Genomic DNA, 20,883 nt, shown 5'->3' with positions numbered 1-20,883 from the left:
TACTAGGGTACTTCATAAAGCTCGTGGAAAATGGAATTAGATTGTAAGTTTAATGTAGTGCAAAAAAAAAAAAAAATCCACTGAGACAAGGAGTCTTCCAAAAGTTCATGAAAAGTGTGGATTATGAAAAAAAACTGCATGGATTTCAAATTTTTTTGCAACAAAATCAGCTTCCTTTAATTCAACTTTTCTGTGATTGTTTTTGAAGTCCCTTTGGACTCGTCTGGGAGTGTGTAGAGTGGGCTCCCGTGTAAAACATGTTTCTTACTGTGGGTCACCGTCCAGACTGTGAAAGCCACTGGGATACAGCATGTGCCGGGAGTTTCTGAACAATGATCTTCCAACGGGTTAAGAGCGCTGACAGTTAGGATCGAGCAGTGCGGGATCACAGAAGACATCAGCTCCTTCTGCCCACGGTGGGGTCTGGTAGGGGAGCAGTGGAAGCTCGCTGCAACATTGCTCACCATCTGGGCGAAGTCCCCAAGCTTGTGTAGGAGCTGGGGGTGGCCAGAGGTTTCAAAGACCACATCCCACAGCCAGCAGGGAACAGAACCTGGGAAGGGCAGAGTCCTGAAGACGCCGTGACGTCTAGCGCTGCTGATTCTGTTTTCCTTCCTCAGTTTAGAGTCTCTGAGGAAGAGTCAAGCAAATGGGGTTTCAATTTGATGAAGAAATACTGAGCTCAACAGGCAGACATATGGAGAGTGGTCAAAAGGAAATCGCTGGAAAGAAGAGGATGCTCTGATGGCTGACAAAGAACTTGAACTTCCCATGAGGATCATACAACCTGGGCTCCTGCTATACCACCGGGTCCCCACCACGGCAGGCAGCAGGGAGGAAACTATGGGGACTGACTCTGGGGGCGGGGAGGAAGCCAGACCCAGCAACTTCCACCACTGTGTAGGTCACGTGTACAAGAGATGTTCTTCTGTCAGGGTCTCCCACCCTTCCAGAAAGTACTGCACAGTCTGCATTGGCTACACACAGTGTCAACTGCTTGGTCACTCGATGGCTGCAGCGTCCATGAACTTCACCACGTGCCCTATTTCCATGAGCATCTACTGTCCAAGTGCTAAGCGACCCCATCTCCCTGGACTGGGAAGACCACCCATGGGCTTTACTCATGAGGTCGATCAACTGTCCACCACAGCCCACGCTGGAAGTGACACAGGGGAAACACATGAAAAGAATCCTGTTGAAACTTATTTGGAAAGCTAGGGCTATTTTTATTTCTCAAAAATGGTGTTCAATATTTTAAAAGATGTCTTCTTTTGTTAAAAAGCACAAATGACATTTCCCAAATCTATACCTTCATTGTTCTGTGGCCCTTAAAAGGTGCACTTCCTGTTGAGAATTTTTATTCTTCTGCAGGCTTCACTGAGCAAGCTCGACTTGAAGGGAACTTGGATCCACAGGTGAACAAGCCTTCATGGGACTTGCTGCCTAGGAGCGTCTGCATGTCTCCACCACGGTATTTTCCTGAGCTTTGGTTTCTATAATTTGTTAAATGTAGTTTCAAATATATGATAATTATACAAAAGTTGTTTTTTCCCCACACTCTGTCTCTATATTCCTGCTGGAATGGAAATGTCACCCCCTTGCCCACCCTCTGCCCTCCGGTCAAGGTGCATGGTATGTCTTTGGCTGAAGAGAGACATTTCTTTATCCACAGAAACAAAGCAGGGGCCCCTGAGTGGTTTGGCAACTTGGGTTACCACCTGTGACACGGGTATCCCATATGGCGCTGGTTCGAATCTCAGCTGCTCCACTTCCAATCCAGCTCCCTGTAGATGCACCTGGGAAAGCAGCAGAGGATGGCCCTCATGCTTGGGCCCCTGCATCCACGTGGGAGACCTGGAAGGAGCTCCTGGCTCCTGGCTTCATCCCGGCCCATCCCTGGTTGTTGTGGCCATCTGGGGAGTAAACCAGAGGATGGAAGTGCACTAACTCTGCCTTTCAAATAAATATATATTTTTAAAAAACCCTTCCCCTAAATATATACATAATATGGTAATAGCTTTTTCAACCAACTACCTCATAACCAACTGGCTGGATTGACTGCAGACCAAACTGACTTCTAGAAGCCATGTTGCTGATGCCCATGGCCCATGAAATGCTGGAAGCTAGCACGTTCCACCTCAGCACGCCCACATATCCACGGAGTCGACCCTTTGCCGGCACACCTGTCAGTGCTGGTTTATCCATCCGCATGACGGACGTCTGAGTGTGTGTGTGTGTGTGTGTTGGGGGGGTACGCACTGTTTTAGGTTCTGGAAACAGCAGTCTGTCCTCAGGGAGCTTTACTCTAGCTATATTTCCTTGGTCCCAGAGTTGAATTACATATTATGAAACCTAATAAACCAAGTGGGAGAAGTTCTTGTTTCTAAGAAAGTCAAGCTGAATATTTCTATTCATGACTGAATAGAAGCTGCTAGCAAAATGCTATTGAATTTGACATGGGCCAAACTTAAGCATTCAAAGAAATGGTAAAAATCTGGAATTCCACCTTGCAACTGCTGAAGCTGCAGACTCCAGATGAGGGGAGTGGAGGGGGGAGGGGTGCTGTATTTCAGGGTGTGGCCTATGTCAGACAACAAATTCCAGTCAACCAAAGTCCCAGACTGCAAGGTGGGCACTTGGGTGACTCAAGTCAAGAGTTGGGGAGCAACATTTAAGGAGGCCTTTATTCTCAGGACCAGGGAAGTGCAGGATCAGCACCAGAGAGTATGCGCCTCCTTTAATTTTTGCACCAAGTGACCAGCACTCTGGTGTAGCGAGTAAAGCCCACTGCCTGCAGCACCAGCACCTTACGTGGGCACAGGTTCAAGTCTCAGCTGCTCCACTTCACATCCAGCTCCCTGCTAATGGCCTGGGAAAGCAGCGGAGGATGGACCAGGTTCTTGGGCCCCTTCACCCACATGGCAGAGACCTGGAAGAAGCTCCTGGCTCCTGATCAGCCCAGCTCCGGCCATTGAGACCATCTGGGAGTGAACCAGCAGATAGAAGACATCTCTCTTTCTCTAAATCTGCCTTTCAAATAAATAAATCTTTCAAAAAAAGTCCCAGGCATAGTGCCTACTACAAGTTCATGGTCTCACTGGGAGGGATGTGCCTTTGCCACCCACCCTGACACCAGCAAAAGCTGAATGATATTAGGATGGCCAGTGGATAGGTGTCAGGTGCACAGAGGATTATCAACTGCTGAGGAAGGGAGGGGCATCAATCAGGGTGGGACTTAGAGACAAGTTTGAGGCAGCTGGCAAATAAGCAAGACTAGGTCGAGAGACCTGGGGTGACATTCCAGATGTAGGAGCGGCAGGAGGAGACGCTCACAGGCTGCACAGAGCAACCCAGCTGGTTCTGGTGGAAACGAGGAAGGATTCCCAGCTTCCGTTTCTACAGGCAGACCCGAGCCAACTACTCAGGGCAAGTATTGCATTTGAGATGATCCCTGGAAATAGTCCTAGGGAGGTGGGGACAGAAGAGGGAAGGAAGCCAACAGCAGCTAATGAAAGGGGCGTCAGCAAGCCCGTTTCCGTGAGAGCCCTGGAGCTCCATCCTGCTGGAACCCATCCCCACCAAGGGCTCATCCACAGCCCGCCCTGGGAAACAGGGGAAAGCCTCAGGCAGCCGGGCACAGGTGCTGGGCCCACAGGGTCTGCCGCGACCACCTGGTAGCCCTCGTGCTGACCAAGAGTGACTGGACTGTGTCCCCGACAGCATCCCAGCCCGGGAAAGGTGGGACCAGACAGGGGGATGGGAGGGGGATGCGGCAACCAAGGGGCTACTGTTCACCTGAAGCCCAGGAAAGGCTCCAAGAGTCAACGTGGCAAAAGCACGGTGTGGGCGCAGAGAAGACCCCATCTCCAGCCCAGCTCCGTGCACCTGCCAGAAGCAGCCCAGGTGAGCCAGTCATTCAGATTCATCGCTCAACCTTCACCCTCAGCCCAGCACACGGTGGCCCCAAACCCTACGAGTAGTCTTAAAAAGTCCTCGGCTTTGGACCAGCACTTCTGTGATTCTTGCTTGCAGTGTAGAATGGGCTCCAACTGCTTGGTGGCAACCTGCGGCATGCCGGAAGCCTCCCACGATCTCGCGGAGTGCTCGTTCAGCTGCATCAGCTCCACGGAGACGGCACGGAGGGACCCCTGCCCTGGAGGATTCCTACCACAAACAGGAGCCTAACTTTGCCTCGACACCTCTGTGCCAGGTGAAGAGAGCAAAACGCTCTCCCTGCTCCCACAGAGAAACAAAAATACACACTCACTGTCCGGTCAGCGGGTCTTCGGCGTCAGGAAGGTGAGTACTGCAGGCTGAGGGCGGAGCACCTCGAAGGGTGTATGTGATTTCAAGCAGGCCTCTCCGAGAACAGGAACCTGGAGCGAGAACCGAGGCGGAGCAGGTAGGGGCCCTGGGGGAAGAGGGACGCCATGGACAAGTCCCTGAAGCTGCAGGCTGTGCGCCGCTCCTAGGACTGCTCTAACAGGATCACAGATCCTGATCCACAGGATCAGGGCTTGAGGAAAACATTTCTGACAGTTCCGGAGGTCAGAGGCCTGCACGCCTGCCAGAGGCTCCAGGAGGGAAGCTGTGTCCGGCTCAAAGTTGGAGAAGACAGGAAATGCGGGCAAGCCACTTCTCAGGGCTGACATGGGGACCGCGTTCTTCCCAGCCCCACCGCATGACGCAAACCTCACTAACAGTTACTCAACACTTGATCTTGCCTACGCTCTTTCCCCCTCTGTTAGATAATCTCACACTTAACACATACAATGCAGGCGCTACCCTCATTTTACACAAGAGAAAACGGAAACAGAGATTAAGTAAGATCCTTGGCCGGCACCGTGGCTCACTAGGCTAATCCTCCGCCTGCGGCGCCAGCACACCGGGTTCTAGTCCTGTCGGGGCGCTGGTTCTGTCCCGGTTGCTCCTCTCCCAGTCCAGCTCTCTGCTGTGGCCAGGGAAGGCAGTGGAGGATGGCCCAAGTGCTTGGGCCCTGCACCCACATGGGAGACCAGGAGGAAGCACCTGGCAGCCTCCCCAGCCCTCTGAAATGTGCAAACTGCTCACACTCCATGTCCATGCACAGAAATGCACAAAATAAATACAGCTGTAGAATCAATCAAGATAGATTCATAAACTGTGGTAAATGATATTCTTAAGCAATTAAGTGTTGCTAACTTCCAGCTACTCTCGCTTATAATCAATGCGAATCAATGTATCTGACCTTGCGATTTCAACAAACTGAATTTGCCAAGTGCAGCACTTGTAACTCAGATCACTTCCAACTGCTGGGGGGTCTTTTTGAAGAGATGTGATATTACAAAATCAGGAAAATGAATCAAGCAATTTAAACACAGAGCTCTGGGAAAACAGAGTCCAGCCACAGTGGACTGAGTTGACACTTTCAAACCTCTTGCCAGTCAGAGCTCTCTGCTGGATTGAGGGGACTTCTTGCAAGGTCATGGTCATCGAGAAAGGTCAAGTGCCAGTGGAGAAACCTGTACTTTCCCTTCAGAATCCAGAGAAGGGCGAGTGACTCTTCAGCTGGACAGCTAATCTTCAGCAAGCACAAACGCCTATCAGATCTTGAGGCTGAAGCCAAAATTGGCAGTGTCCACATTAGAGCCACAGGAGGGCACTTAGCAATCTCTACAGGCCATTTCTCCAGCTGTCCATTCACTGGTGATGTGACCTGGGACACGCACTATCTCCCAGCCTTACTGTATACTGCACAACAGGAATAATACACAGGGCTCGGGGCCAACGCTGTGGCCTAGCATTTACAGCTGCCGCCTCCAGTGCCAGTATCCCATGAGTGCCAGTTCAAGTCCCAGCTGCTCCACTTCTGATCCAGCTCTCTGCTGTGGCCTGGCAAAGCAGTAGAAGATGGCTCAAATGCTTGAGTCCCTGCACCCGCGTGGGAGACCTGGAAGAAGCTCCTGGCTCCTGGCTTCGGATTGGCGCAACACTAATTGGAGAGTGAACTAGCAGATGGAAGACCTCTCTCCATAACTTTCAAATTAAAAAACAAAACAAAAAAACCAACAACTACATAGGGCTCTTCCCAGGGCTGAGTTAGGTTTGACTGAGCTGATTTGTGCACAGTGCCAGGCACGGACAAAGGGCTCACTACACTTCACATCTCCACCTTGTCCACCAACGTTCATGTGTGGGTAATCGAAATGGGGCTCGACTGAAACAAAATTTATCTGCAAATGATCTTGGTGCTGTCTTCTGTTGCGTCCAGATACTGGTTGCGGCCCATGGATTGGCCAAACAGCATAGCACGGTCTAAATTATACTGTAATACCAGAGAGCCCCCAGACCCCAGGGATTTCTACAACACAGATCCAGCCCCACCAAGGGTCAATTATGCATGCTTTATGGAGCTCTGCCATGGCGGCCTGAGACAGCGGGTGCTTTCTACCTCCCATCCCCAGGTGCGACTCACATCACCTCTGCTCAGTCCTTGTTGGCCTAGGAAAGTCACCTGACCATACCCACTTTCAAGCGCGCAGTGCAAACTCAGCACATACCTCCACACCAGAAATATTTGGAGACTAGCATGAATGACTACCACAGGGACAGGACAATTCACAAAGCATTTGTCAGTGATTACCCAACTTTATCTTCACAAGACAGCAATTAATTCAGTAAATGTGATAATTCAATTATAAGGTGTCAGTGAACACCAACAAAAACGCAAAACTCCACGTTAAGCCTGGGCAACTCCGCCCCCTCGAGTGACAGCATCTCTTGTGTGTGAGATGAGAGGTGGCCGCAGTCCACCCATCTCAACTCGCTCGCCTCTTGATGTGTGTTGTCGTCTGTGCAGGGAGCTCAGGGGATATATTCCTGTTCCCATGAAGACTCCATGGTATCAGAGAGAAAAGTGACCATGAATTTTTCCTCGCAATGGTCCAGGCATGCATCTCCAACACACTGACATCTTGGGGAGATTCACTGTGGACAGAAGGCTGTATCTGTCCTAAGGCTAACCTGAGTCTGATCCCTACGAAAGCCACGTGACTTCACCCCTCCCCTAAAAGGTGAGGGCATGAACACAGCTCTGCAGGCAAGCAGTAAGGACTCTGAACATGGAAGCAGTTCCAAAAAATCCTCCTCTCTTCAAAGCACAACCTCTGTGAAGGGCTGGCTTACATGTAGCGCAAGAACTGTGCGCGGCTCTCCCCGGCTGGTCAAAATATTGTCAATATATTTTAAATGACAAAGCAGGAGGCTTTATCAGACATCTTTGTCCCTCTTAATGACCCCCTCCCTATTGCCCTGACAGGAGTGTTCTGGTTTCAGATCCTGACCACTGAATACAAGGCTTTAGGGAAAGAAGATAAATAGAGATGGTTTATCAACCCCACTTAATTATGCCAATAGAATTCAAGTGAGATTTGCTAAAGGAGAGAAAATCGGCTGGGCCAGGTATGTCAATATGTCAGGGAAAGCTTACTGAACTGTCACTCATTTGACTACATCAATAAATATTTATCTTTCCTACATCCGTACAAGTAATTCAGTAGGCTGCACAGTGATAGGACTGCAATCCTTTCTCTTGACTTAAAGATTAAGAGGGAGTGGTCAGCTTCTCTATCCAGCAATGCCACAGATGTGAAAGCGCCCCTGCAACAGAACATCTGGAATTAGAGGGAAACAGATGTGCCATCTTTTAAACCCAGCTGCTGAAATCCCAGGGTGGGTAGAGCCGAAAATTCAGAGGAAGAGTGATGTGACTGGATATGCTTTGATGTTTGTCAAACTTACAGACAAAGGAATAAAGGGGGGCGGGGCAGAAGGGGAGAGCTCAACGCTCTACACAGAGGCAGGGTCTTCAAGAAGTGACCTGTCTACCTCCCAGTCCTCCCCACTGCAAGGGGAACAGGGAGAGGATGACCACCAAGTTCTGCTGAGGTCAATGAGCTCCGGGGGCTGTTTTTCCTATCTCAGCCACTGTGTCCCCAACATTTGAAACCCACTCCTCACTAGTCCTAGACCGTGGGAGGTTACAGGACTGCAGAATGCCCCATTTGCCTTGGCTGTGCCAATGTAAGGAATTCATAAATTTAGTACATGTTCAAGTGCTTAGCATAGTAGCTGCTACATCAATGTTTAAAAAAATGGAAGGGACAACTAAAAACTGGGAATGTGTACTTTTCCAAGAGTCCAACAGATGTTTCCCAAAGAAAGTCAGGATATGGTTATGCATTATAGACAAATTTAATGACAAGGAAATGTACTTCACCTTTGTTGTAAGGAACCAGAGTTTCACAGCCTTACTGGATGCTAATCAAGTGATTAGGAAAAAAAAATAGCCTGAAATTAGCAAAGATTTAGCATTTCCATAGTTAAGTCATTAAAATAACGAGGAAAAAATTTTCTTTTGATAACTGTCATCAAGTTTCAGATCTCCATTATCTTAATGTCATTAGCACAGTTCAAAATCACTTTTTGTTTATTTGGGGGATCCAAGAAATTGAGTGGTTCTACAAAACCTCGCAGAGAGGGAAAGCCCCCATTTAGAATTCGGAGACACAAAACGGAGTGACCTTGAACAAAACTTGGTTACCACTAGGCCTTGGTTTTCCTTGAAAAGGGTAACCTGAAATCAATGACTGCTAAAGTCCTTTTCAGCACTTTCTCCAATTTTATGAGTTATTCCAATCACCAAAGAACTATTCATCTGGCCCTCCCATTCACAAAAACAAAGCATACAGTATCATTTTAAGTCAATGAGATTCTTGCTTTGAACTTGGCTGCTGAGGTAAAAACTCTTTCAAAAACCAATGAGAGGATAAAGCCCAACACCAGTGGAAATCAAAGTTGATTTTTCGGCAAACCATGCACAAATGAGCTCCAAAAGTTCCAGCCTTCCTATATGAATACCCTGGTAAATGCTCAGTAGTTCAAGTGCTATTGTTTACACTAACGAAGCAATGAGGCTAGAAACAAGAATGTGATACACCCAGAAGACAAGAGAGACTTCTTCAAGAAGAAATAACACAACTAGAAACTACAAAGTCAATCTGAAGCGTTTAATTGTTTCAACAAGAGCTCTTAGGGGAGAGGAGAGCTGAATGGGAATAAATCACAAGCTACCAATTAAGGGCCTGCAACTTGCAATATTTTACCGTCATTGGATTTACATACAATTGCAGGCAAAACTTTTCCATGTGTACACACAGGGAAGACATTTTTCAATAACTTTTGATGTAAAGTGGAACTTAAAAAAAAATCACTTAAGAAATCAAATCTTATATAATGGGCATACTTTCACCACAGCATTCGCACATTTGATTGTGGATTCCAAATGCTTATCTAAACAGAGGCAATGCAATTAAACTGCCTTCACTCAAAATAGTGGCCTATTTACTAGCCACTGATAAGTTATGACAACACTATTTCATAGCCTGTCACTGTATTCTCTACCCGCAGCCCCGGCACTAGGATCCAGGATTTCTTGAACACTGAAGGGCTTATCTCAAAGGCTTTTGTGCACTAACAGTAGAAAACCAGGGCTGCAATACCATATTTAGAATAACTTGGAAATGAAAGGGGGAATATGATGAACTGCCACTCACCTAAGTTTCCTGTGTGCTGGTAAAAAACAAAATGTTAAAGACTTACCATACAAATAAATTCTGTAGGAAACTATGACCACTGAAAACTCTGATCTCTACTAGGTCTCTGCCTTGTTCACATATAATTCAATGGCAATATAAAGCTAAAACGGACACTGTTTACAATAATTACTAAGTAGACAAAATTAGTAAGACATCTAACTCCTAACAATGAGAATGATTTTAAAAAGAGGTTCTCTAGATCTCATATCCCTAGGAAAGTACCACTTTTTAATATGAAATGGCACATGCTAATTCCCTAACACCATTCATTTTTAAAACTGTTTTAACAAAAAGCTTATTTTTGTTTTATTTGAAAGAGCAACAAATACAGACAGAAACAGAGAAGATGAGAAAGGCCTTTGCAGCCACTTGAGGAGTGAACCAACAGATGGAAGACCTCTAACTGCAATTCAAATAAATCTTTTAAAAAAAATTTGCTACAAGCTATTGCGTACTAGGCCTAGTGCTATACTAGGGATATGTGACAATGCTCCAGCCCTTAAGGAACTTGGAGCCTAGCAGAGGAAAACAGCCTTAAACACCTGAACGGACTCCAAGTACAGAGATGGAAAAGATCACCAATCATCATGATGGTCCCAAGTCATGGGTAAAAGCAATACAGTGTAAATAAGCAGAGAATGGAAATATTTTTAACCCCCAAATTGAGTGACTTTTGGATTAGGTTCACTGGCAGACTAACCAGATCAATGCTCCATGTTAAAAAACACAATCAAGGAATGATGGCATTGAAAACCTCTACTATAGTGAAGCAAGTCACTGGTACCAAAAACATGTTAGAACCTGGCAGAACCACTTAAGGAAGAGAAGAAACAGACATACCGCCAAGTTGCCCTTCACGCCCATCTGCATGTTAACATTAAATAAGAACGGAAAACAACCGGCGCCACACTATTCAAAGTGCTCATGCTCAATACAGAATGTGCCTTTCTACACCTGGGATGAACATCACAATCTTAGAACCACGCAATCAAAGCCTCCAACATACATAGATCCAAGCTGACACCCAGCCTAAGGAAAACAGCTAGGTACAGCAAAGAATGCCAACTCTGCTGGCAAACGGCCTTGTGGTCGTGGGCCTCCGTTCTTTCTACTTGATACCTCTCACTTGCTAGCTCACACCCCCGATACTTCCACAACACCCAGGGATGGGCCAGGAAAAAGGGAAGACCTCCCATGAGGGTGGCAGGAACCCAAGCACTTGAGCCATCAGCACTTCTTAGGGTTGAGCTGGGACTCAAACCCAGGCACTCCAATATGGGATGCCAGCAGGACACGCGCAGTAGTTTAACTGCTGTGCCGAAAGCCAAGCCTGCCCTAGCCTAAGGAAACAATGCAACCTGCCCTAGAGCTGAGAGGGTCGGCTGTGATGAACACTGAAGACTTCCTGCTAGGGCTGCTTTCTCGATTCCTCCCCCCTTCTAGAGTATTCCTGTATCTTTCTTAGAAGATGACTTTGCCCAAAAGTTACTAATACTGTTAAAAGTTCTCTATACCAGAAGTTAACTAAACCTACATTTTTCTGTGCTAAGGAAACAGAATGTGGGGGAAACGTGGACATCAGAATGCTTTCCCCATCTCTGACACATGAACAAAAGGTGACATTTTGAGCTGTGTATCACTTCTGAGACACATTTAAGCAGTCAGCACTATCTGCATCAACTCTTTCCCTAAGGTAATGAAATCTGTAGGAAACTCACACACTTAATGCTCAGAAAATAACCTAAAAATCATCATTGCAGCCTCTCTTAAATGTAAAAGGGTAAACAGTAAGAAAATGAAATGTAAACTGTACTTAAAGTATGAAATTTCGTGACTACACACCACAGCCAAATTTAAAGCTTGTAAGAATTTTAAGGCTTTTACCAGTGTTTAGGAGGCTTCTGAAGTGAGACTGTACCCTAAAAAACAAGTACGCTACTGCTGCATATGCTTACTACCACCACAGATCAGAGAACTGTTGTTAGCTTACTGCCCAAAGCTGTCTATTTACTCCTTAACAATCAGTGTGTTTAACGCTGGGAAGTGTCCTCTGCACAGTGACTATCAGATTCTTTGCTAAGGCTCTGAATGGTGCTAGTACCCTAGAGATGAATTTATTCCCCAGAATCTAGGACTAGTAATTGTACTTCAGACAACCTAAAATGAAGCAATACACAACTCTGTAATTATTAAAACAAATTTCCACTCATTAACAGTAATCATTTCCCACAACTGAGAGTGCTACAAGTCACTGTGATCCTACAAGAGTTGGCTAAGTCAAAATTTCTACTTCAAACCACTCAACAACTCATTATACAAACAGCAAACCCAGAGCTGAAATGAAACCTCTCAGCAGAGGCATCATATATATTAATGAGAGAATATGTGTTCAATGCCACGAACCAGAAGTCACAGGAACCTAGACATAAAAATGCCCCTGGTTCCGGCTGAGTTTGCGGGTATAATTACCATGCAAAGCTAAATACACTGAGTGCATTAAACCCCAAGTACAGACAAAGAACAGTTATTCTGCCTGGTCTTTCTTCTCAATGGCAAGATTTGAAAGGCGAAACGCTTTTCTCCATGCCTACTTCACAACTGGGAGTGGGATACCATGTATGTAAATACTAAACCAGCTATCTTGGAAGACTTCTTAGCTTTTTGCCACCACTTCATCTCTTGCTCTTGGCTAATTCCTCATCTGGTTCAATCCCATTACCTGGGTTGTTACAAGACTTCTTGCTTAACGGCTTCAGTGTCTCCTCCCCTCTGTAATCTGTCCTGCTTTTAGAAACTGGATTCACTCTTAACCGTCACTCAATTCCAATCGAAATTCACAGCCTCAGACACCTTCACTCTGGAGTGAGGTTTGGTGCTTTAGTCACACTAGACTCCTTGCTATCCTCCTAACGTACACCAAAAGTGGCCCAAAACCACAAACTATTTAAGAAAGCAAACAAGTAAACAAAAAGCAGAAAAATTAGACTTTATCAGCATTTAAAAGTTATCCAAACACACTTAGGAAAATGACAACACAAGCCAACAGACTACAAAACATTTTCTATAACACATATCTCAAAAAGGTTCAAAATTCTCATAAAGGTTCTGAATAAACAACCTTGGACTCAGCAATAACATGAATTATAAAAGGACAGAAATGTGATCGCTTAATCTAAGAACTATGAATGGCAAATAAACATAAAAAAAACTTAACACCATTAATGCTTAATCTAACTGAAATGTAAACTAAAATCCCAATGAAGCATAACCACAAACCTACTCACTGGCTAAAACTGAAGATAAAACAAATTTAATTATGAAATGTTGGTGAGGATGCAGGAAATGGAAGCATATACATTGCTGGAATAGAAAAACAAAACAGTACAGTATTTTGGAAAAACTGTTGGCTTGTTTTCATAAGCACACACTAAATCACAAAACCTCATTATCTTGATTCAGTTATTTATGCAAGAGAAACAAGAATCGATGTCAACATAAAGACCTGTACACAAATAGCCTACGTTCTAACACCTGGTAAATGTATAAACAAATACGGTCTACAATGGAGTACTGTTATATAGCAATAAAAAAGAACATATTTACATACACAACATGGATGAATCTCAAGAGCATTATTAAATGAAAGAAACCAGACACAAAAATACTAAACACAGTTTGATTCCATTTCTATGAACTTCTGGAAAAAGCAAAATTAACAGGCAGTTCAGTGATTGCCACATGAAGGTATTAGCTGCAAAGGGAAATGTAGATCTTTGGGTGACGGAAGTACTAAGTGTGATTAAACCATATACATTTCCTCACACTTCATAAGCAGTAAATCTCTTTTAAAAGGTACAGTTCACTGTATGTAGATTTAAGCAGAACTGTTTCCAAACCATGTGTCTTGGCTTGAAATGCTGCTCATCACCTGAGAAATCCTGAGTCTGTTGAAAGCCTAGGAATTGTTTGAGGTCCAACCAAAGCACTACCTTCTTCACATAATTTCTCCTGGTCACTTAACCCAGAAATGGCAAATGGCCACCCACAATCCAACTTTAAGAGTTTGGAAAAAAATCTCAACTCTCTATGGAAATTTTACAGACAAAAATTCCCAGCTTTGCCTTCAGTACTATCTGGTAGTCAGACAGGGCAACAACTGGCTGTACACAGGGATGGAAGCTTTTCCCAGACCTCAGTCAGGCTCTACAACTCAATGGCTCACACTTTACAAGTTAGGTTACTTTTTTCCAACACTGTCCTGGCAGCTATTGGGGTGTGAATTTCCAAGAGTTACCTAATTATGTCTTTCCTTCCCAATTTCTAATAGCACTCTCATCTTTCAGACCACATTCATTATACCTTGCTTTAATTTACAGATTTCTCTGCATTTTTTTAAAAACTCCAACCAGATTTTAAGTAACTTACCAATCTTTACATTTTCACACAATGCCTTCCAGAGTTAGTTAATAAGTACCGCTCATGAATTTATACAGAAATATTACAAAGAAATAGCACCAAGTAAAATAAAAACTGTCAACAAGGTTACCTAAATGTGGTGTTCCCATATATGACTTGAGATCTCAAACAGCAAATATAATTACCTACAAATATTCTACACAACGTAGCATCTTTCAAACAAATTTTTAAAATTCTAGGAAACTTGCCAAAACATAACTCCCATGTTTCATGTTTGGGTTAAACTTAACTAGTGAAAGAGGTGGCTAAAGCGGGCTGCTTTATCTAGATTTAGTTCACGTACCCCAATGATGAAACCCTACAAAGAGTTCATCCAAAGAATTCGCAATAAATGAAAAAATGTTCCCGTAAGATAGCCATGGTTATACTAATTACGAGTGACAGAAATTGGTTCTCAGTAAGTTTTCTTAGGGACCACTAAAAATGCCGGAGATTAGGAAACAACTCTATTTAACGTAAAGAAAAACTAAAATTCAAATCAAGTAACTTCCAAAACCATTTAAACTTAATGATAAAAACTGTATTTAAGAACAATGTAGGTTAGTTTCTCACAATAAGAACTCCAAGACTATGAAGAAACATATATACTTAAGACATTCCTATTGCACCTTTAATTCTTAAAACTGTTCTTCATTTTAATGTGGGGTGAAGTCTCCAAAAATTAACACTGCTGAAGGTTTGTGAAGGTCTTTTTTCTCAGCACTGAGCCACAAGGATCAAAAACTTTTATGTAGTAATTAGATCCCTTCAACTCTTGAAAACTATGCTATGGTAGCTTGAAGTGTCAATGTCACATTGTGCTGCAGTAATAGAAGCCAATGGCAGGCCTGCTCTCCTGGGAAACATACGTCCAACTGAGGTTGGCCCAGCTCAGATCACAGCGTGGACAGCAGTCCAGACACCATCTGGCAAACGTTAACCAGGAGTGTGGAGAGGATCTAAAAGCACGTTAAAGAGGAAGGTTGAGGGAATGGCTACTCACCTCCAAACACCCCCCAAACAGCCTTACTGAACCACCTTTGCTCTAACAAAATAATAATAATAATAATAATAATAATAATAATAAACAGAAATAAGTAGTTACAGAAAAATACTGCTAGCTCATAATTTCTAATGGAACTAAGACTTCAAAGGCAATGAAAGATTTTTCTTAAGTATCTGAGCAGAAAGGTGGCCATTAAAGTAATTCCCCAATGCTTATAGGGAGGCCATAAACCTAAAATTCTAGGAATAACTCATAATGAATATAAGAATTGAGTGTAGACTGCATCTTGTGTTTTGGATGCTAACTAATGGCTGTACTGTTTGTAGGATAGGTTTTATCTTGTCCCATTTTTCAGAAATTGTGTTAATTTCCTCAGCTTTCTCAATGGTTATTCTTAGCTGGCTTTCCTTGTCATATTCACAGCAAAATTCAGCTTGCCTATTCTAAAAGAATGATATAGACCCCTTAAAATAATCTTCAAAAATATTTTCTAAATATTATCTCAGAAGAAATTTTGAAATGTCGTTTTCTTGATCTATACCACAAAGAGATTATTTGGTAGCCACAACCGTGTTCAGCTGCCGAATTGGAGAACAGAAGTTTTAAAATCCATACCCTGGTTAATATCAGCCTAGCAAAACTGCCCACACTGGGGTAGATGAAGAACAAAGCTGCATCTGCTCTTCTGACTCCATGGGCACTCCCAATGTGCACTCAAAATGGAAACAGCACTTGGAATTCCTAGAACCTACAAATCACAAACTTTGTTCTACCTATCCAAAATTCTATATGCCTCTGAATATATTTAAATCTTATTCCATTAACACTTTAAAAACTTTTAAATAGAGTCCAGAAATCAATCAGCACATTATTTGGTCTTCCAAGTGAAAACAAGTGATTTATTACAAAATCTTAAATGGGCCTCATTAAATACCCCATTTTTTTGTTCCAAAACTGTCTACTGCCTGATATAGAGAATGGAAGGCCAAAGACACATTTTTAACACATCATATGATTTTGTATATAGAATGCAACTTTCAGCACTATGAGTTTAATAAAACAGATTGAGATCTATGTGTGGTTCCCTCCTAATAGAAACAAATATGTTTTAGAGGCTAGAGTGCTTAAAATGTATATCTAAACATAATAAGACCTCATTAAAAGTGGCAACAAGATAATAAATTACAAACGTTAAAATATGAACTTTAAGAAAGGCAAAAAAGAAAATGCTATCCTTTCATTAGTCTCTAGGGATCCAATTTCAAATGAATACTATATACTTATCACGTTATATCACGTCCTGGTTTATCTAACAAAGCACTAAACTATGCTCTAATATTTTTTTAATGACTATCTAAGGGGTATTCTGCAGAAAGATGCTACATGTGTAATCGTAGTATAAGAAAAAAAAAAAAAAAAAAAAGCCCCACTCTAGGGAAGAGAAGCAGCTATACTACAGAGACTACAACAAAGATACCAGGGGGCTTTAACCAAAATTAGTATAAATAGACTTTATTGAAGTCAGTGCCTCTGTACTGAGACAGAAGATTGTGTCTACATAAGCACAAGTTGTAACATTTCACAACTTCTAAAAGGAATGTCAACAATTACAACGATCATGCATACCATGGTCGATAATCACATTTTAGAAGCATTTTCAACCATTTCTAAAGAAATGCTTGTAACATTGTTATATATAGAACTACTTTCAATAAACTGCAAAACATTGATCGACTTTTCCAGTATGAGCTACAGTGTCAACACAAAAGGGAGGCATAAATGTTTAATTTATGAAATCAGAATGGAATATTTACTGTAAAGAAAAATTAAAAAGCTTTCAAATAAAGGCCATTATTGAACCAACGTGAAGAGCACAACTTGAACTTTTGAGTTCATTCATCTTTTAAAGCTGTCCTCTGAATAACTTCAGTTCTAAGCATTGAATTCAGTATTGTGAATATTCCTTGGATTGAAGTTTGGCAATGATGCGGTCCAACTGTCTCTTTGCTTCACACTGTGGGAAATTGCTCATGTCATAATATTGAGGGGCAATTTTCACCAACCTGTCCAGAAGGGGGGGGGAAAAATTACTAAATTAACATTTATCGAAAGTACTGGAGTTGCTAAAAGGATAGGCATTATTAACACACTGATGAAAAAAGGAAATCTATAAATAAAATTCAATGATAAAACACAAATGTTCAATCCTTCCAAAGGCCACTTTTAGAAATGTGTTACGTATTTTTTACTAAGATATGCATTTTTGATGGGTTTACAAAAACTTAAGAAAAAACCACTCCTTAGAGCTGTATTAATTAAAAACCCTTCCTTTATGTTAATGTAACGAGAGTAATACCTAGGATCACTGATTTCTTCGTTGTACTCTATCATACTATTTTGACCCGACTTGCTACGGTGATAGAATAGGCTCCATAAGAAATATCTTCATATCTGAATGACTGGATCATCTCATTTTCAATGTTTTAATAACAAATATAACTCTAGTCTCAAAGAATATATTGAAACATGAAATCTTTTATGAGGTTTAACATGCAATTTTTTTCCCAACAAATCATTCAAGATAAAATGGTAATACTCTACACAATTTAAATGTCACAAGTCATAAATCAGTGTATGAAAGAAACCCCACAGTATACAGTGACATCACCTAATAAGTCAGTGCTTTCCGTTATACCAACTCTTGCCTGACATTTGCCATCTTAAGTTACAGACAGAATGATTTCTAATAAAATTTCTAAAAACAGAAACACCATGGAGGAGGAAAAGTTACTTGGTTAAATAATCAGTTCTAACACATTTCGTAAAAAGATACAAAGAGTTTTAATTTTTATGCTTAAATAACTCCTAAAACATCAGTATCTAATAACTGTCCTCTTAAAAGAAAGACGAACACTACCAGCCATACCACCAAGCCAATTCCTAACCTGTACACATGCTGGATTACAACAACGTATTTCCCTAGCTGAGGAGGAAACCAGGTTCCCCAATAAGTGAACAGAGGTCCGAGAGTCAGATTCCACTCTGAAGGAGACACTAACAAGGTATTAGAACAAAAGGTGGGGCGCCAGATTCTGTCCCGGTTGCTCCTCTTCCAGCCCAGCTCTCTGCTGTGCCACAGGAAGGTAGTGGAGGATGGCCCAATTGCTTGGGCCCTGCACCCGCATGGGAGACCAGGAGGAAGCACCTGGCTCCTGGCTTTGGATCGGCGCAGTGCGCCAGCCGTAGCGGTCATTTGGGGGGTGAACCAACAGAAAAAGAAGACTTTTCTCTCTGTCTCTCTAACTGCCTGTCCCAAAAAAAAGAACAAAAGGTGTGCTTACCATTCTGGCTTGATATCTGTACATGTCCGGATGTAATTCTTTGTTGTTAGAACGAACTCATTATAAAGCACCCATTCAGGCTTGTGGTCAAGAACAGTAGAGGGATGCAGCTGAACCACCTGGTTGTCTTTCACAGTTAGGTAATGCCCTGTCCGTTCTAGATGAGCCACCTGAAATCAAAGCCCAGGAAAATTAATGCAATGCCTCAGATGCACTAGGTTACAAAAGTGGTATAAAGAAACCTATATAATTAGAAATAGACCTGTCCCATGTTTTGTTTTATATTCTATGTCTATACTCATTTAGCACTGCCCAAGATCAGCAAACTACAGCCTCAGCACCAAATCCAACTCAAACTTTTACTTCAAATGAGTCATAAATGGTTGAGATACATTTAAACAATTGGAAGAAAGAGAGTATCAAAAGAAACACATCTAATGAAGCATGAAAATGATATGAAATCCAAATTACAGTGTCCATAAGCAAAGTCTCACCAGAACACAGGCACACCCATTTGTCACTGGTTGCTGTCATGCTACAAGGGCAGGCAGAGTTTAGTAGTTGTGACAGGGAACTAATGGGTTTATAGAGCCTCACATTTACTGTCTGATTCTTCCTTAGACGATCTCAAGCAAGCTCTTTAGCACCAGGTGCCAACTACAAAGTAGATGAACAATTACTATAATATTCATGTCTAAGGTAGAAAACTAGAGAGCAAAAATGAAGAGAGAAGCAACCAACAAAGTAAATAAAATAATGGAGAAAAAAGGTGCATGAGATTCTTTCCCATATTTTCCCATCTTGATTGGTGACACCAAGCTAATATTTAATTAACACTGAAACAGATGACAATTTGTCTTCTCCAATTCTACAACCTGTTACATGAACAATGTGCATAAATAATAGAAAACTAACTTCACTTTAAAAAATTTACTGGGGCCAGCACTGTGGCATAGCGAGCAAACACGCCACTTGCAGTGCTGGCATCCTATATGGGCTCCAGTTCAAGTCCCAGCTGCTCCATTTCCAATCCAGCTCTCACTGTGGCATGGGAAAGCAGATGGCCCAACTCCTTGGGCCCCTACACCCACGTGGGAGACCCGGAGGAAGCTCCTGGCTTCTGGCTTCAGATAGGCCAACTCTAACTGTTGAAGCCAACTGGGGAGTGAACCAGCGGATGGAAGACCTCTCTCTCTCTCTCTCTCTCTCTCTCTCTCTGTCTCTGTCTCTCCTTCTTTAATTTTCAAATAAATGAATGTATCTTAGAAAGTAAGTAAATAAATAAATAATAAGCAGTTTAAAAAATTTACTAACAGGAACTAATCTGCAGGCTATCGCCACAAATTTTAATCTCAAGAATTAGAAAGCTATAATACTTGAAACTAAAAAGTTGTTTTTTGATGGTTATAAGCAAATTTAAGTTATGTCAAAAACATGCATACTAGTATATGAAATGAATACCAAAACCAAATACTGGAAAATTTAATACCTAATTGTTTTATTCTCCTAAGTAACAAGCATAAGATCAACATTCTTACAAAATTTTACTTAAAATACAGAGTTCTCAGTGAACTTTGATTTTCAAAAATAGGATACCTTTAGGTCCACATTCTATCTACTGACCTCATTTGGCCTTAAGGCTGGTCATGGCTGGTCACATTTTGTTTAACAGACACAGCCAGAGTTAGAGACAGAGAATGACCCACCAGGAATATAAAGAAGAAAAGAATTTTTTTCAACCTTATCATCAAAAAATTCTGGATTTTGTAAAATATAATTCTGTTCTAAACCCCTTAAAAGAATTACTTCAGTTCCTATAAATCCCAATAATAGCACACTTAAAATGCCAATGATTAGTCTGTAGAACTATAAATGTTACTGTGGCACAGTGGGTTAAATCACAGCTTGCAACACCAGCATCCTATGTAGGAACACTGGTTTGATTCCCAGCTGCTCCACTTCCACTTCCAATCCAGCTCCCAGCTAAAATGCTGGGGAAGCATCAGAAATGACATGAGTACTCGGATCCCAGTCACCCATGTGGGAGATCCAGATGTAGTTCCACGCTGCTGGCTTCCCAGGCCACTGTAGACATATGGGGAGTGAACCAGAAAATGGAAGTAGCCTCTCTCTCTCTCTCTCTCTTTCTCCTTCTCTATCATTCTTTCAAAAATATAAATAAAATATTTTTAAGAGGAAAGTACACACTGTCAAACACTGCCACCTCAATAATAAACAAATACCTACTACAAAATACACTGTTTTCAAATTGATTCCTACTTAACTAGATTTCAAATTTTTGCCACAAAAGGCATCATTTTGCTATGTACTAAACATACAATTTTGGAGTAAATTAACTCATTCAAAGAAACTGGAGGAGGGCAAGCATTTGATGGAGCGGTTATGACAATCACTCCGTACTGGAATGCCTGGGTTTGAGTCTCTG

At 42.4% G+C, this 20,883-nt stretch overlaps 1 protein-coding gene across 1 annotated transcript in view; it reads right to left on the bottom strand.

Annotated features, from left to right (window-relative positions):
* Positions 1–12,602: 12,602 nt before the first annotated feature.
* DHX15 (DEAH-box helicase 15) overlaps positions 12,603–20,883 on the bottom strand; it is a 63,077-nt gene continuing 54,796 nt past the window's right edge. Inside the window, exons 13-14 of the mRNA XM_062213507.1 lie at positions 18,438–18,607; positions 12,603–17,159 (exon numbers count right to left, since the gene is read on the bottom strand). Of these exons, the coding sequence (XP_062069491.1) occupies positions 17,042–17,159; positions 18,438–18,607 (288 nt within the window). The 3' untranslated portion in view covers positions 12,603–17,041. The remainder of the gene's footprint in view (positions 17,160–18,437; positions 18,608–20,883) is intronic.

Source organism: Lepus europaeus, chromosome 16 (assembly GCF_033115175.1).
Source record: "Lepus europaeus isolate LE1 chromosome 16, mLepTim1.pri, whole genome shotgun sequence".
In the NCBI taxonomy this organism is placed as follows: Eukaryota; Metazoa; Chordata; class Mammalia; order Lagomorpha; family Leporidae; genus Lepus; species Lepus europaeus.
The sequence above is the reverse complement of the archived record's forward strand: the minus strand, read 5'-3'. Positions and strand labels throughout refer to the sequence as shown.